Source organism: Acinonyx jubatus, chromosome B4 (assembly GCF_027475565.1).
Source record: "Acinonyx jubatus isolate Ajub_Pintada_27869175 chromosome B4, VMU_Ajub_asm_v1.0, whole genome shotgun sequence".
Classification (NCBI taxonomy): Eukaryota; Metazoa; Chordata; class Mammalia; order Carnivora; family Felidae; genus Acinonyx; species Acinonyx jubatus.
Genome location: NC_069387.1, coordinates 23,295,438 through 23,314,121, shown reverse-complemented (window position 1 = coordinate 23,314,121; position 18,684 = coordinate 23,295,438). Strand labels below are relative to the sequence as shown.

The window sequence follows — 18,684 nt, the reverse complement described above, 5'->3', positions numbered from 1 at the left end:
AACTTATAGGGGACTACACAGTTGTCCGGAAGAAAATTGATCTTGTGAGTATGGCATGTCTACTGACACCAAATCTACTAGGTTCAACATGAACAATTCAGTCAGCACTTGTGCCTATGTGCACCCAGCTCATCATTTACATGGTTCATCTGGCTAGGCTAATGGGTTGTTTGGGACTCTGTAGGAAAGACCTAAGCAAAGTAAGAAAACTAATTTTGTTTGAAAGCAAGCTCGATGCCCAATGTGGGGCTTGAACTCATGACCTTCAGATCAAAAGTCGCATGCTCCCTGATTGAGCCAGCTAGGCTCCCAAGAAAATTATTTTCAGTGAATATTTAGCATGTGTTTCCTAATATGTTAACAGTGCTTATCACTTTTGGGTGGTTGGATTAGGGGGTTTATTTTTTATCATTTTATGATTTATCTGTAATAACCACCTATTGCCTTCTTAAGAATTTTTTTTTAAGTTCATTTAAAAAGTGCTTTACCTTGCCTACTGCTGAAAAGACTTGGACCAGTTGAGAGTTTAAAATCCATTGAAAAAATAAATCCATAAAATCAATCAATCAATCAATCAATCAATCAATAAAATCCATTGAAAAAACATTTAACAATGAAAATTGAAAAGAATAAATCTTCAAGTAGAAAAGGATAAGAATCAATTTAGGCAACTGCTTTAAACAGATTTAATTTCTTGGGCAATTTGGTTCTAAGAAATACAGCAGCTGATTGTAGGGCAAAAGTAGGAAGGCCTTTGCATGACATGGTCACATTCTGGCAACAGAAGACATTTAAACTCATCTGCAATAAGCCTCTTGGTATGCTTAGAACTCTGCAATTGGTTCGTTTATATAACACTTAACTTATAAATGGTTCTAGAGAAGCATGTTTGTTATACCTTGAAACATATGTGTTTGATATCCTGGACACAAAAAACAAAAATGCAACTTTTCTTGGGAGATGGTTTGGGAGACCTGTGAAGACTTTGGGGCTCCGCCCATGGCAGAGTCCTCTCTGGTGCTCACTACACTGTGCACCGAGGACACCTCCTCTCATGTCCTCCAGCTTTAGTCTAAATAGGATTAAGAGAGACTTCTTTTTGCCCAGTTATAATATCATATTTTGCTTCTCATCTTTCCTTCCTCTTCTCGTTTTCTCTTTTCTCTCTCTTTTGAGAGGGGTCAAGACAAAGCAAAGAGGCAAATTCCCTGGATTCCTAGCCCTTTGATGGAGGCTCCAAGATGATCAAATCATAAATACCCCCTTTCTTACTTAAAAGATAAAAAGTGTAGGTGTGTCTAAGGCTCAACTGCTCTCTGCCATCGTCTGTTCCTAGAAGTGCAAGATATAATTTTATAATTATTGACTAAAGTGAGAAATGATAAATATCTTCCAAAACTTCCACAGATCCACACCTTCCCACTCTGACTCCCACTATTATTATTGTTTTTCCACTGAGGGAAATGGCTGAATAATTAAAATTTCTCATTGTATTCTTAAGTATGTCTTAACTTTTAATATATGTCGAGCAAGTAATGACATTTATTTTGTTACTTTTGAAATTATAGGATTTCATTTTTTGTTCTCACTGAGGTTTTCATTTCATTTTCAGATAAGCATAAATTCGCAGAAGATAAGTCACACATATTTCATTTTGTTCACTTATCATTAGCCCCTTTCTTCCTCCTTTGTACTGACCGAGTACGAAATATAAGGGATATCAAAAAATGGAGGGCCAAGCATACATGCGTACAATAAGTCACTGCTAAACCCTACTGCACACAAAAATCTAGTCCTTGGGTTGGAATGGTTTTTTAGTTTTGAATTCAGCAGAATAAATACACATAAATTGTCTATCTGAATATTGATTTTAAAAGCGTAACCCCATGCATTAAACATGAATGGAAACACAGATAGTTTATTATATCAACTTTATGATGTATGCATGTGTAGCTTTATATCTTCAGAACAAAAAGTATTACATATCATAACAATATTCAATGACATTCCTGTAAGTGGTTTGATAGAATACAATAATACAGAGTAATTAACCTTCAAAATAAAGGTAGTAACAAAACATCAGCAGGAACTAAGAACAGTTAAAAAAAACAAAACCCTACATTCATTTGCCATTTCTGTGACAAAGAAATTAGTCAGCTTAAAAACATTATCCTTCCTGAATCTTTCCATGATGCATTTTACCCAATTTTGCTATTTAAATCAAACCACAACACATCGGAGAAATAAAACAGTTATTTGCTAGCTCTACAGAGCACTTGCCTAATTGTATGGAATATAGCAGAGATAATGAGCTCATTGTGAACTGCGACAGCCATATAGCGTGGCTCATGAAATGCTGATGGGACTGTCCGCACTGCATAGCAGAGATAAACACCCCACAAGAGGAATAAAAATTCAGCTGTGAGAAGAACAACAACAAAGAAAAGAACAATTTTCCATTAGTTTTATAGGTGAATAAAAATGCAAAATTTAAGTGCTTTAGCATGCATTTTGTGTCTATTACAGAAACATAAGTTTAGCTAGAAGTAGATGCATACAAAATGTCATTCACATATGAATACATGTGACATACATTTAAGATTTTATTCAGTGTGTAGACTTTTCAAAGGTACACTTTGGTTTTTGTTTTCTTGCTTTTTTAAAAACAGTGCTTGGTGTCTCAGATTTTTCTTTTGCTAATGCCTGGCTTTTTTCCTGAAACAACTGTAAAATTATTTTCTACATCCCCAACCTGAGTTTAAGATATTCACGGAGCATCTGGGTCATAATGAAGTCATCAAGGCAACAAAGGCTTGTATTGTGTTCATATGTAGCTTCTAGAAATGTAAGGTCTTACCGCATTGAATCTGGTTCAACAACATAAAAATATCCATTGCTAGAAATGTGAGAAAATAGGTTGATAAACATTCAGTGGCATATTTTATAAATGAACCATTATTTCTTCACACATGACAGAAATCCCATCTTTTGTGGGTGGAGTGCTGAAGGCTTCGTAAAATTCATAATCACCTTGTTTGTGGGATCAAGCCAGAAGAGACAAGCATAGTAAAGTGGTTAAGGATAAGGGCTTCAGAATCACATTAGGCCTGATTGGAAATTCTGGCTCTGTCTCTAATTAACTTTGCATAATCTGAGGCAATTTAACGTCTCTGGCCACAGTTTTCTTATTTGGAAAATGAGAATAATCAAAAGTACATATTTCATGAGATTATTTGCTAATGAAATTAAAAAATGGATATAAAGCACATAATATAGTTACGGACATGGTAGATATTAGATAAGTAAAGGAATACATAAAAACACACATTAAATGGATCTTATTGTTAAACATCTCGTTTGACTTTTTTTTCCAAACTGAACATCACTACTTTAACCCTTTTTGACCAATAATTGCTACCATTCATTTTATCTGTCTTAGCGACATGACCTCACTATAAGATAGTATCTAAAGAAGATAATATCTAATTAATAAGAATAAAGAGAAAGCTCTAATTTGGAGAAAATATTTCATCAAATGTATTACCTGGAGGTAACCTACTTACTTATGTACTGAGACACTGACTTCCATTCCCATATGCTAAAGCTGTTTTACCTGCCAACCTTTCAGCCTATTTCTGTCAGTATTTAAACAATAGGTAGTGCCCTAATTATTGAAAATCCCTTAAATAAACACATCTGTCAAGAGATACTCTAAAACCCTGATGTGGTTAGAAGCCAAATAAAAAATAAGGCACACTCCAAGATCTCCATCAGATTTATTCAGTCCCAATTATTCAGTATGTTGGCCACTGGCCATGTGCTATAAATGTTCTTTCCAGCCGAGTTCTACTGGATCAGGAAAAGCAAATCAAGAAATGCTGAGGTCTTCATGTAGAACTTTCCTTCCTAACTCTTGTATTTCTTTTCTTTTCTTTTTTTTTTTTAAGTTTATTCATTTATTTTGAGAGAGAGAGAGAGAGGAAAAAAAAAGAGAAAGTCCGGGTTGGGGAGGGACCGAAAGGGAGAGAGAATCCCTAGCAGGCTCTGCATGGTAATCGCAGAGCCTGACATAGGGCATGATCTCACAAACTGAGATAATGACCTGAGCTGAAATCAAGAGGCAGATACTTAACCAAAACCAACGGAGCCACCCAGTGGCCCCCTAACTTGTATTTCTGTCCATGGTACTGCTATTGCCTCTTTACCCAGGTTGGAAATCTCAGCTGCCTTTCTTTGGTACATTTCTACTTTGAGTTGTTTTTCATAGGGACCGTTCCTCCCAGTGCCTACAGTGACTACCCTTAAGTGCCTATCATATTGCTCTTTATTTGTTACAGTTATTTTTCAACTGCCCCATCTAAACCTGGCTTCATCCTGTGTTCATTCATCCTTTATTTTCTGAAACTCCACTTTGATCACATCAGGATTTGTCCAAATCCCTGGCACTCCACTTGGGTTAGCTGATTCACATTTCCATTATAAAATTCACTCATACTCACTTTGGACCTTGGAAATAATTCTTGCCCCAAAAGGAAGACTACAAGGGATTCATGCCTGGGCAGACATGTCCTCACATTTAAGCCTTTCTTGCTACCCAGGCTTCATGTTAGTTGCTCACTTTGCTTGGCCTTATTCTTTTGTGCTTGTATATTTCTCACCCCTGATTTATCTAGTTGTTAACCCCTCAGGTCAGGCTTTTGTGAGGTACTGCATGCATCGTCATTCAGATATCTCTAGTGGCTTACTATTATTTTACGAAGGCTTGGTCCTGACATTCCTAGTTCCCTGTGACTTCATGCTATACATCCAACATGACCTTCCAATACTCCCTAGCATGAACTCTGAGCTGGCCCAGGAAGACTCATTGTCCTCTGACCACTTCAAAGATTCTTCTTGCTTCTGAGTCTTTGTTTATGCTATTGCTCACACCAAGAATTTCTTCTCACCCACATTTTCCAATCTTATCCAATTTTTCAATGTCCAATTCAGGCCCCACCTCCATCACAAAGCCGCCTGAATTGATTCTACCTTGCACTGAATTTTCCTTCCTCTAATCTCTTATGGGTTTTAACTATCGATATTGCACAATGCAGAGAATAATGCCACAGGATATATAATTGAGAGAAAATTATTTGTGGAGTCATGTTAATCACTCCCTTCTTTAGCCCCAAATAGTTATGACCTTCAGGAAAAGAAGCAAGTCTTATTTATTTATTTACTTACTTTTTAAATTCAAGTATAATTAACATCCAGGGTTATATAAATTTCAGGTGCGCAATCTAATGATTCAACAAGGAATCGAGGCTTTCAAAGATTTTTTCTGCCTTTGCCCACATAGACAGCAACAGTATGGAGCATACATAGATAAGATTCAATAAATATTTGCTGAATTGAAAGAATATAAATGATATCACTTTCATGTTATTAGAGATGTAGACTTTCTGTTACCTCGTCACTCCCTCTAACACTGCAGGGATTACAGACATGTAAAGGTCATACCGGCATTATTATTAATAGTGCTAACTGCTGTTTACTGATGGGCCACGACGTGTATGGTAATGTGCTTGCCACTTAGGAATAATGAATCCAGAAATATTGTTAAACAACCAGCAGCACAGAAGTATGCTGAAATGGAAGGATTTCCACGTAGCAGAAACTATCTCCTTCTGAAGACACCACCTCCTGCCACTTGTTGCAGTCTTTTTACATAATGTTATCTTGAGGATTAAAAAAAGGAAAACAGGTTAATTAGGGTGCTGTAATGTATAATTATATTTAAGAATAAGAGATAAAGTAAGATTCCTCCCAACAGCTAAGCTTAACATTAAAATCATTTCATTAGCAATATCAAACAATATGCTCTGGCTGAAAAACAATTTATTATTCAAAGTACCAATTAAACTAAATGTGATATATAAAAGTTGTGCTTGGGAAAAAAAATCAGTTTCATATAATTAACTTCAAACTAACACTGCAATTAGGAAAGAAAATATGCAGATGTTACCAAATTTTGCAGTGTTATTACGTGGGAGTTGAAATATGTGTTGTGCTTCTGCTTTAGAAAATAATTTCTGCTGTTAAATGATTTTGATGGGAGGCATGAGTACAGTTAGAGAGGGAATTGCATTTATATTCAAAGACCCAAGTGGAGCTTTCAGAAAACTGAGGTATTTTGCTTTTTAATCTATAAGGGATACCAGTTTGAAAGTGAGCTACCATAGCCTTTAAAAAATTTATATATGATAGTGAAAGCGATTTCAAGTTATCTTTCCAAAGGGCTGGGTCAAGCAAAGTGAGAATTAGTATCAGTTCTTTGACACTGAAGACGCCTGGGCTCTGTGATCTCAGAACACCCACGATGGCTGAGAGGAAAATAACTTCAGAGTACAAATGTCTCTCAAGCTGTGGTTCCCTGCTTTGCTGTGCTGCAAAGGCATTTTTGTCTTAGTAACATTTTATGCTTCTTAGCCCCTTTAAAATTATTTTTATGTGGCACAAGTAAATATATAAATGACACATTTAGGTTGAATTTTCCAAGAATTTCTGTTTTTTTAAAGAATTTTTTAAATGCTTATTTATTTTTGAGAGAGAGAGAGAGAGAGAGAGAGAGAGCAAGGAAGCATATGCAAGTGGGGGAGGGGCAGAGAAAGAGGGAGAGACAGAATCCCAAGCTCGCTCTGCGCGGTCACCACAGAGCCTGATGCAGGCTCACGAACCGTGAGATCGTGACCTGAGCCGAAATCAAGAATCAGAAGCTTCATCGACTGAGCCACCCAGGTGCCCCTCTAAGTATTTCTTTTAATGTCCTCCTCTGTTTTCCTCTAAGTCCTTCACTTTCAAAGTTTTCTGGTTTTGTGCATGCAATAACATGGTAGGCAGCACAGAAGTTATCATGAAGTATGAAAACAACTTCAATAATGCTTGAGAGTAACTCAAGTTCCAGTGTTCTAGGCCTCAACTGGCATACAGGAGCCTTGAAATTTGGGAGGCTTAGTTGCCTTTTCTTTTTAAAATAAGAACAGTTGCGAGAGTTACAATGCTGAAAACAATGAGAATGATACTCTTGATAGAATTTTAAAGCTAGAAGTGACTTTATTAGACCATGGAGTCTGGGGGTGCTGTTTGGAGTGTGTACGTGGCTGCAAAGATGGGTGGTTGGTGAACTGCTGTGATTCTGCTTGCCTGAAGTCCCTTTATTGAGCTTTGGGACAGAGACTGAAGCAGTAGAATGTGGGTGCTGCAGTACGTTTCACAAGGAGGACAGTGGAGGCAGGAATATCTGCTCCTTCCTTGGCTCTCTGGAAACAGTGAGCCACAGGGATGGGCAGCGCTGGGCTGCAGAACATGCCTGTGGAGAACCCTGTTGTATCCCTGTTGCCATCCCTGTGGTCACAGCAAAGTAGGGCTTGGAACACAGGCTCCTTAGCTCCTGACCAGTGTTCTCTAAATGACATCCTTGGGCTGAGATGAGGATGCTCTTACTAACTCTATTCTTTGCTCTATTATTAACAGAGGCATAGACAAAACCTTGGGAAATATTTTTTTTCATCTTATTGAAGAAAACAAATATTTTCCCAAGCAACAATTGTTTGCACTTTAAATAATTAGTATGCTAATTAGGAAAAGCTAGTAATTCCATTCGGAATTACTTTTTGTCCCCTGAGTCTGACTTTGTAGCTAACATCTGTTGAACATGCCAGGCACTGTACTAAATGCCTTTTGTACATTATCTACATGTATGAAGGCTTTGTTGCAGGCTGGGCAAAATGTTGAATGTCCCAGTTTCAAGCTTGGATCACAGATACTGTGTTGTAATACTAAGGAATACGATTGTTAATCATATGAACTATGTAGTGATTTGATTATTCCTCTCTTACACTCACTGCTAAGGAGTTCTCCAAGGCAAGCACTGCTGTGAATGGTCACACATTTGCAGGTTGGCTTTTCTTTATTGCTTCCTTTCATACATCTCTAGAACTTGGATCAAGTTTTTCACCATCTCCACTGCATCTTGAGTGGGAAAGTTAGAGAAGGCATATATTTTACCCCCTCTGTCTCTGGCACGTACATTTAAAGTTCTTAAGGTTTGATATGGGGTGATAGAAATTTAGTGAAATTCAGAAGCTCCAGAGTCAATGGACACACATTAAAGATCATGAACGTAGGAAGAGCTCATAAAGATAAGAAAAGATTGGGGAACTTTCAGGGCACAGGGTCAATGTCACAAGGCACAGGGTCAATGTCAGGACAGCAAGTTGTGTCTTCTAGTAGTGTTTCTTCCATTTCCCTCTCCCTGTCATTTACATGTGTGTTGTTTGAAGAGGGAGCTGCAGTCAGGATTATGTGTTACCTTTAAGAACTACATTTAGAGGCACCTAGGTGGCTCAGTCGGTTAGGCTTCTGCCCTCAGCTCAGGTCATGATCTCATGGTTGGGGGTGGTAGTTCGAGCCCTGTGTCCCCTGTTTCAGGCTCAGAGCCTGGAGCCTGCTTCAGATTCTGTGCCTCCCTCTCTCTCTGCCCCTCCCTGCTTATGCGCTCTCTCTCTCTCCCTCTCTCTCTCTCTCTCTCTCTCAAAAATAAATAAAACATTAAAACAATTTAAAAACTATGTTTAAAATTGTCAACCTTTTTTAAAGACTGACAGCATCGACAATTATTTACCTTTGTTTGGGCTACATCCCTATATTCGCACATACTTTTTTAAGGGCTAGGTTGAGTGGTTTTAGGATGATTGTGTGTGTGTGTGGGGGGTGCTATATTTCTGTTTATATTCTATCTTTGTGAAAATTACTTTACTTCTTTGAGATGTAGTTTTTTATATGATGTTAAAGGGGAAAGAGAATAAAACAATTTATTTTATACCTTAGTTTTATACTTACAGTGCCATTATCTCTTCCGGAAGTTAAAGAAATTAAATTCCTTGTTCAATTTCTAGCTTATAAAATCTTTTGAAGACAATTTTGCTGAGTTAGGCTTGGCTCAGGACATTACTTGACCACTGAGTGGGGGACTCACATGGTCATTACAAATCTGCCTTTTTCTTGGCCTAAAGGTCTTTTTCTTATTTAATTTATCCCACAGTTTCCACTACTTTGGGGAATGGGTCTCAGTGAGTTGCAACTGAAAAACCCACCAAGCTTTCTACTCCTACATATTCTAATCTCAGAGGAAATGGTGGTACCAGGCTCTTCATGATTATTGTAGAGATCGGAATGGATTGAGCTGTAAGAATACAGGGAAGCTTGCAGTCTATAGGGATTAACAGCTTGTTATTTAAACTGTGATAGTCCTCTCAATACAAGGAAAAGATCTGCCAAAATCTTCTTGACAACTGAGTTTAATCAATAGGATATTCTGTTCAAGCAACTAAAGACAGCCTTTTTTTTCCTTCTTAATGTTGCTTCCTCCCTTGAAAGTTCCAGGGCTCCCTGGGAGCTGAAACCGCTGAGAAGAAATTATGACCACCACGGATATCTTAGATACTCTTGCTCCCTGGCCTTTAGGAGCTGTCCCAAGAGAATCCCCAGCCCTAACCTCAAATCTCCTAAATTTCCAAAAAGAAAAGTAGCACTGTAAGGATAAAATTAAGATAGAAAATAATTTGTCCTGTTAGCCCTGTAGCATCATATAAATAAATACTCCTCAAAGATGTAACAGACTTTTCAGAAGATGTGGTATACAGATAAACAGGAAAATACCCCCACTTCACTCTTTCTAAAAACAGTCAAGCAAGACCCTCCAAAAGCATCTGTGAGTTTCTAGCAATGCAGCCCAAGCCAAGGCAAATAAATTGTCTCTGTGGTCAGGCTTTTATCCTTTGATTGAAAATTAAAAATACATTTTTAAAGTGGTAACAAGTGATGCAGTGTGGATGAAGACATATGGTACATTAGACTAAAAGAAGATGTATGTAAATGAACCTACATCATGAACATTAATCTAAGTCAGATGAAGAGGAAGTCTAATCTATTTTTTCCCACACTCATTAAATGGTGTTTATATCACATTTCACCTGTCATAAGATAGACTAATCTTCTACGGTAATTAAGTATTTACATCCTCAGAAACAATGACTATTTTAGAATTTCCCTATATAACTCAGTAAGAGAGTTACTGTATTCTTCTTGGTTCCTTCTAAGCATTGGCATATGACTAACTAAATGACTGGACACATTGTTTTGTGTGTTTAAGATATCATACTAGGAAGGAAGAGAAAAAGAAGAGGATGTCAGTGAAGAAGAGAGTAAAGATTGTGTTTCCTGTAGTGAAAACATTCCATGTGGAATTCATGGAAATGAATTAGAACTTTTGAACAGTGGAATAATGAATATTGGGATTACTTTAGAACCACCAAATATTTAAAAATTCCCAAATGAAATGGGAACCCAAGCTCAACATGCCTGTTTGATTATTGCTTAGGTTTTTCTCTATGTCTTTCTTTCAAACTTGGTGAATAAAAGATACAGCAAGGGATGCCAAGCTCTAAGAAGTTTCCAAAACCACAAGATACCTCATGCACTGGTGGACTTTTCACAACTATGAAGACATGGACAAAGATCTTAATTTATAAAAGAGTCCTTATCAGGGAATAGTTATTAAATCATATAAATGTGGTTGAGAAGAGTTAAGCCATAACGGTGATATAGAAAGATACAGAGAATAACAGAAGGTAAACAGAAACCTGGCTATAATTTTTTTGTATATATTCTTGTGCTTGATTAAGGAAGGCGGCAAAATAGCTTTATTCTCAATTACATCTCTTTTAAATCACATTAGATTATCATCACCTAACTTCTAGAAAAAACCAAGGAAACATTTCAGTGCTTGCCTAGATCTGAACTAAAGCTTGATGCTGAGATTTAGCCATGGAATAGAAGTTCCACATGTCTGTGACATTACCATCTATCAGTCACCCTTTTACAGCCTTGTTTCTTGTAGGTAAGGTATATGTCTGCTCACTTATTCTAATTTGTTTTGGTCATTGGTACTGTTTATCTTCAGTCTATGTTCTGAATGTGTAGTCAGATACTGACTGCTAACCAATGAAAGAATGAACTCCACTATATCACCACCTCTATTAAATTTATGTATTCCATGGGGTGCCTGGGTGGCTCAGTTGGTTGGGTATCCGACTTCAGCTCAGGTCACCATCTCGTGGTTTGTGAGCTCAAGCCCTGCATTGGGCTCTGTGCTGAGAGCTCAGTGCCTAGAACCTGCTTCAGGTTTTGTGTCTCCCTCTCTCTCTGCCCCTTACCTGCTCGCACTCTGTCTCTCTGTCTCTCTCTCACAAAAATAAATAAACATTAAAAAAATTTAAAAATAAAAAAATTAAAGAAATTATGTATTCCAAACTTGGAAGCCCCATGGTGGAGGACTCTGCCTGCCAGCACTAAATCCAGGTGAAAAAGTATGGTCTTCCTTACTCTAGAGGTGACCTTATAAAGATAATTCAGGCATGGGAAGTTAATTCTACTCATGTGTTAGCTTGTACCAACAAATTAGGAAACTCATAGGGTAAAAGAATTTTAACTTTTTAGCCATGAAAAATTTAGTTGCTATTGTGCAAAATCTTGACAAGGCACAACTGACTAGCAACTTACTAAATAGGGCAAATAGATTTAGAAAAAAAAATCTGAGAATCCTACTACCAACATTTTTAGGGTATTTATTTGCTGCCTCCATTAATTTAGAAGAATGTTTCTCAGTCCCAACTCCCTTATCCTTACATAGAATAGTGGAGTAATAAAAATTTTTTATCAATAGCATATCAGTTTTATTCTACTTCAGTATTTATAAGTGAATTATGTAACGTTTAAAAGTATATATAATTTTGTTTTGCCATGTCAAATTTGTGCCAATCTCTTATTTTGACTGTTGGACAAGTCGGAGGTAGAATTTTATAAAAAGGGCTCAGGGCTGTCGATTTAGTTTGTATAACTTGCTCAAAAATACCTCCCAAATTTGAACATACCATTAAGGGAATATGGGGACTATTGTGTAACTACTGGATTTTTAGCTTTATCATGTTTCCTCACACTGTTCTAATCCTGACCATAGAAAATATTACAAGATAAAGGGAGCTGAGCTCATTCTTTATTCTTTCAGCAAATATTTATCAAGAGCTGACAAATACTTTGTTAGGTGTCAGGGATATAGTGAGAACAATCCAGTTGATGTTGCTGGGGAGTATTAGCTACCAGCCTGGGAGAGAAAGGAGGGATGGGCAGATGTAAGCATATGAGCTGTAGATAATGTATTGAAACATACTCAGAAAATTCAAAGGGGTGAGTCACAGGATGATAAATAGTGTAAGTTTTATAGTATTTTTTTATTATCGTTATAGATGATCTCCAAAGAGATATGGCAGCTAGTCTGATCCAGAAGTATTCTGGAACATTCACATTTTGAAATTCATTTTCCACCAGATTAAAAAAAAATCACTAGGGTTACTGGAGGGGTTGTGAGAGGGGGGATGGGCTAAATGGGTAAGGAGCACTAAGGAATCTACTCCTGAAATCATTGTTGCACTATATGCTAACTAATTTGGATGTAAATTAACAAAAATAAAAAATAAAACATAAAATAAATCACTAAAAAGCTCCCAGACTTCTGGGCCTGGAAAACACCCTCACATTGCCCCATGTTCACCTGTCTTTTATAGTTGCAATGTTTACACTTCTATTTTATTTTTTTTAATTTAATTTATCTTCAGTAATCTCTTTGCCCAACATGGGGCTCAAAATCCCCACCCTGAGATTAAGAGTCACATGCTTTACCGACTGAGCCAGCCAAGTGCCCCACACCTTTATTTGTTTTTCATGAAAGCTGACCTCACATTTTTTTTTGTATAGGACAAACATGATTATTAAGAATTATAAATAGATATAAATAACAATGGGATTCTGAAAGTCATCATTTCCCCCTTTCTATGTTTTCAAACAAAGAAACTCAAAGAAGAAACTGAGTCTCATAGAGGTTTGGGGATTTCGCAAGCAGTCTCTACACCTGTTTCCTCCTTCTGAAACCCTGTGGCAGGGACACCTGTCTGAGCAGTTCTGGAGATGCCCTATGCAGTGGGCAAATTCTTTAAATGTATGACCCATATTTCTACCTAGAGTTCTACTTCAGTGGGAAGACTAGTACTGCACTCTTTCAAATGGTTCCCTATTTTGTATTTTTAAAAATTAAATCCTTTTTGACAGGGAAAGCTAACCCAGAATGCATGTTTATAAATATATTAACTATTACTTTCTCTTTTGTTTCTAAACTGACTCCTGACATTGATGAAAGCGTACAGAGCTTCTTGATGAAAATTTTCCACAACCTCCAGGTAAAACCTATCTATTGCTTCTCCACAGCCTGTCCCTTATATAGAAACATTTCCATTTAGGAAACGGAATAATTTAGTTTTTAGTACAGGTTTCCTCTTGGCTGACTGAGGATATAAGAATTTACTCTTGAATAACAGTCTGAGTGTAAAAAAAAATCTAAGGGCAAACACGCTACTTATAGAAATATATAAAGAGAACTGCAAAGAAGCATCTGCTGCACATTAGAAAACATTAAATTAAAAGAGGTTAAATACAGAATATCTAGTGCTACATGCACTAGAAAGAAAAATCAAAGATGCATGAAAGATAAATAAATGGAACTGCTGTAGGGTAGTGTGAAAAAAAATCACAGCAACCACATGTCGCTGATTTTTTAAGACAGTCCTAATTTCAAATATTTGTTCCTGTTGTTCAACGATGTGTCTTGACTTTTCTTTAGAGAAACGTGTTGCTGGAGTTTTTGAAACTATGGTGTTCCAGTAGTTTGTAGGAACAAAACAATGCCTGAAGATAACAAAACAAACACCACCACCATTTGACTTCCTCTCATCTCATGGTCTCTGCACCCTATCACTAGTCTTTTATTTTCTGAGACCCTAATGCTACCATTTAACATCTGTGGGAGTATTAGTTTCACTAATGCCTGCCTCTCAAGTCTTGCTACTTTTATCTCACTGCTAAAGCCATGCCCCAGATCTTCCAATCATAATCTCTCCTCTTAGCGTCTCTCTCCTCACCTTCACGGAGACCTGCTTATCATCCAAAGAAATGCATTTCCAGCAGCAGCTATGGATCTGTATTTTTTTCTTGTACTCCCTACCCCGCAGTCCTCAGTAAAGTGAGCGCAGGGTCCTCCTTGCTCTCTGTGCATCCCCTTCTCTGGTGTTATCCCGAATTACTGTATTTAAAAAATGTCTACTTTTTCCATAGTTTCGTCCTTGCTAGCGGGAAAATTTGCCACCAAGTAAGCTGTCTCTCTGGAGGAAAGCAGAGTCTAGTGGCAGGAAAATACAATAAAAACAGCCCAAGAATCTAAAGAACTATCGCAGAGGGAGCAAATAGCCTGAGAGAACGCTGTGGTCAGAATGGAATTCTTTTTTTTTTTTTTTTAAGATTATTTTGAGAGAGAATGTATGTGTCTGTACGTGAGTGGGGGAGGGGCAGAGAGAGAGACGGGGAGAGAATACCAAGCAGGGTCCACGCTCAGCACTGAGTCTGATGCAGGGCTATTAGCTCATGACCTGGGGCAAAAATCAAGAGTTGGACGCTTAACTGACTGAGCCACCCAGGTGCCCCAGAAGGGAATCTTTTAATGAATGATTTGGGAGGTAGAGGAGTATCAGAAGACAGGAAAGTCATATAAAGTGAGAGAGGTCACTGGAGATAAGGGGGTTAATGTTGGATGAGGGGTTACTTTAGGTGATAAGAAGAAAAAAATAAGAATGGATAGAAGTACAGGAAGATCTATAGATATGTAGGTAAGATTTGGAAACAACTGATGTCTAATTGCTCCTACTTACTTTTTTCAAGGAGGAGGCATCTAACAGAAAAGAAGTTTGAAGGTATGAAGAGGGAGTACAATATAAGACTTGAAATAATCACTGCAAACAATGTTCTAATGATTGATCAGGGAAACAGTATTATGGAATGCCCAGAACACAGCTGAGATAAGTGACATGTGTTTTAGTATGTTCATCTGATTACTTCTTTGGAGTCAGTAGTTCTACACTTTAGAATAGCATCCAAATTACCTAGAAGGCTTGTGAAACACAGACTGCTGGGCCCCACTATTCTTTTTTTTTTTTTTTCAATATATGAAGTTTATGGTCAAATTGGTTTCCATACAACACCCAGTGCTCATCCCAAAAGGTGCCCTCCTCAGTACCCATCACCCATTCTCCCCTCCCTCCCACCCCCCATCAACCTTCAGTTTGTTCTCAGTTTTTAAGAGTCTCTTATGCTTTGGCTCTCTCCCACTCTAACCTCTTTTTTTTTCCTTCCCCTCCCCCATGGGTTTCTGTTAAGTTTCTCAGGATCCACATAAGAGTGAAACCATATGGTATCTGTCTTTCTCTGTATGGCTTATTTCACTTAGCATGATTCCAGTTCCATCCATGTTGCTACAAAGGGCCATATTTCATTCTTTCTCATTGCCACGTAGTACTCCATTATGTATATAAACCACAATTTCTTTATCCATTCATCAGTTGATGGACATTTAGGCTCTTTCCATAATTTGGCTATTGTTGAGAGTGCTGTTCTAAACATTGGGGTACAAGTTCCCCTATGCATCAGTACTCCTGTATCCCTTGGGTAAATTCCTAGCAGTGCTATTGCTGGGTCATAGGGTAGGTCTATTTTTAATTTTTTGAGGAACCTCCACACTGTTTTCCAGAGCGGCTGCACCAATTTGCATTCCCACCAACAGTGCAAGAGGGTTCCCGTTTCTCCACATCCTCTCCAGCATCTATAGTCTCCTGATTTGTTCATTTTTGGGCCCCGCTATTCCAGGGTCTGACAAGCAAGTCTGTAAATGGGCCCAAGAATGTGCATTTCTAACAGGTTCCCAGGTGCTGTTGCTGCCATTGGTTTTGAGAGCATACTTTTGAGAGCCACTGCTCTTTCACCATCTAATGATTAGGTAGAATCAAAACCCCTGAATTTGGTACATCTCTATATATCTATATATACCTTTAGGAGATATATCATCTATATCTATATCTATATCATCTATATCTATATCTATTATTTATAATCTATCTATGTATATCTATATATGCCTTTAGGAGATATTTATACATATCTCTCTCCTGAAGGCAATCTAGATTGACTTTATGGATTCATCATCACATCACATTCCTGGTTCTCCAAATTCATATAACAGGTTTTCAAGACTCACAATAAACTTACATATCCAGTATTAGTCACAATGTATTCCAACATAATCTTCTTTTCTAGTTGGGCACTTCCTTCATGTTTCATACAATTTCCATCCACCTTCACCACTATTCCTATCAAAGGGAATGTTCTCTGCACCACTTTACAATAACCTAAATATTACTCATGGCTCAAAGAACTTCTCTTTTATAAAAATTCCTGGGTTCTGGTCCAGACTGTTGTCCTCCTTTGTTGAACTACTATTGTAACAAGAGTCTTCACCACATAATTTTGTTTTTAATAACTTTTAACAATTTCCATTTATTTATACAAACTAATAGTAAGCTATTTGGTGAGAGGAATAAGGGTTTTATTCATTTTATGTCTCCTGCAAAACGTTCAACACAGTATCAGAGAAATTATAGATACCCAGTGGGTCTTATTTATTGTATGAAAATTTACTTATATATAACAAAGTTTATGGAAAATAAATTACAGATTGCTGTCAGCTATATATTCTTATTCACTCTATATAGACATCAAATATCATAAATATGATTTTCTTTAAAGTGTAAAAGAAATTTTTAAAAGGCCCTGAATACATGTCAAAACCAAGATGTACAAAATACAAAAAAAGGCTAGGTAAATAGGCCATGCTTTCTGCTTGTTTATTCCCTACAATGATGTATTTTGAGTATTATAAAACAGAAAAGAAATATAGTGGGCTTTTCTTCACAGTAATATGGGGAAATGATTTTTCCTAGTTTGGTTAACTTGGATTGAACAATATAAAATAATGTCAGAGATTTATGTTGAGTAGAAATCTTATATCTATATAACTTTTTAAATTTTCATATCCATATGAAAGTCAGAATCAGATTAGTTCTACGCTTTATCTTCTGACATTGATATATACTGATACGGATCTTATTATAATTTCCGATCTCTATTTTGATATTAATCAAAATAATGATGATTGGCTTTACATATTATCAATATAACCATTCTTTTATATACCCACATTGCTTTATTCATACAGATATCAGGCCCAGAAAATTTCTAAAATGTCTTGCCCAGAAAAATATTATTACATTTAAATTATAAACTAAATACATATTTTATTAATTAACTTCTGACAAAATACTAAATGTGAATATTCAACCAACAATCTCCAAGTCTGGGGAGACAGAAAATAGGAATTAAACTCATGTGTTTATTTTTTACATCTGCCAAATAAAATTAAGATTTGTCCTGTGGTTTACTGAGGGGAATGACAACAAAATAATAAAAATTCGTTTTCATTATTTTTTGTATCTTTAGAGGCCTAGCTTAAAATAGCCTAATGTTAACAGCAGAAAAATTCCTGCTGATTTCTCTTCCTCATTTTTCAAAAAACCAAGATGCCAGAGAAACCCGTGTTTCTGGCCTAAGCCTTTATGTGATTCTCCCGAGTTCTCTAGTTTCTAAGTCATCAAACTCTCACTAATCCCTAAAAAGCATGGCTTCATTTTTGTGTAATACTGGACCTCCAGAGAATTCCTAATAAATTGTCTTCAGATGAAAGATAGATTAATTAATCATTTTGCAAGGAAAATCTCTACACAGGGAGTACCCTGGATCCTAAGTCTGATATATCACAGGACCAAACCTATATAAAAAATTTCAGCATGTCTCCTTTTTTTTTTCCCACCTAAAGAAATAAATCAAGGGAACAGCTACTGTTAATCTAATGGGAATACAGTGAGAAGGTGGAAAATGGAAACTCTCTGTGCAAAGAAGTTGCCTTTATTTGCTGCATTTCTCCTTCCTAATTTCCTCAATTGCATTTTCTCAACAAAACTACAAAGCTACATAACTATGAAAAAAAGAATGGGAACTCAGAAAAAGTTTGCATTCCACATGTCATTATTGTCCTTTTCATAATATTGCTTTACCAAAACCATATCAGGTGAAATTACTTTCAGTTTGGTAAAGGGGAGTGGTAAGGCTTCTACAGAAGTCTATTTTAATGCCACTGGAAAAAGGACAAGGCAAGCGCACAAACAAGTGACCACATACCAACTGCTGTCATGTAATCCCAGCGCTCAGTGAGGCACATGTTGAAGATGAGGTGATCAGATGTTTGCCCTTGGCCAATAAGTGAAATCTGCCTCTCCAAATTCTGGCAAACAGACGAAGTCCAGCCAACAAGAAACCAAAATACTACCAGGAGCATTACTGCCAGCATCCTCATGACCCGTCTACCAGTCATATACGGAATCCTTTGGGCTGTTCGTGAAAGAAACACTTTCAAAACCCTGGAAAAGCAAAACATCAAAATGTGAAGGTAAGCTTAATAGTCAGAAAGTAAAACTCCACAATATTTTATTCTTCTAGGTGAAATTTAAACCCACCCACACCCTACTTATGCAGTTTTAACATGAAAAAACCTCAAAAACAGTATTGCTTATATTTTCACTTAATTTCATTCTAGTT

General features: G+C 36.9%; 1 protein-coding gene across 1 annotated transcript in view; it reads right to left on the bottom strand.

Moving 5' to 3' along the window:
- Window positions 1–18,684, bottom strand: part of GPR158 (G protein-coupled receptor 158) — a 420,917-nt gene that overhangs the window by 11,331 nt on the left and 390,902 nt on the right. The window contains exons 7-8 of the mRNA XM_015066303.3: window positions 18,268–18,506; window positions 2,281–2,419 (exon numbers count right to left, since the gene is read on the bottom strand). Of these exons, the coding sequence (XP_014921789.2) occupies window positions 2,281–2,419; window positions 18,268–18,506 (378 nt within the window). The remainder of the gene's footprint in view (window positions 1–2,280; window positions 2,420–18,267; window positions 18,507–18,684) is intronic.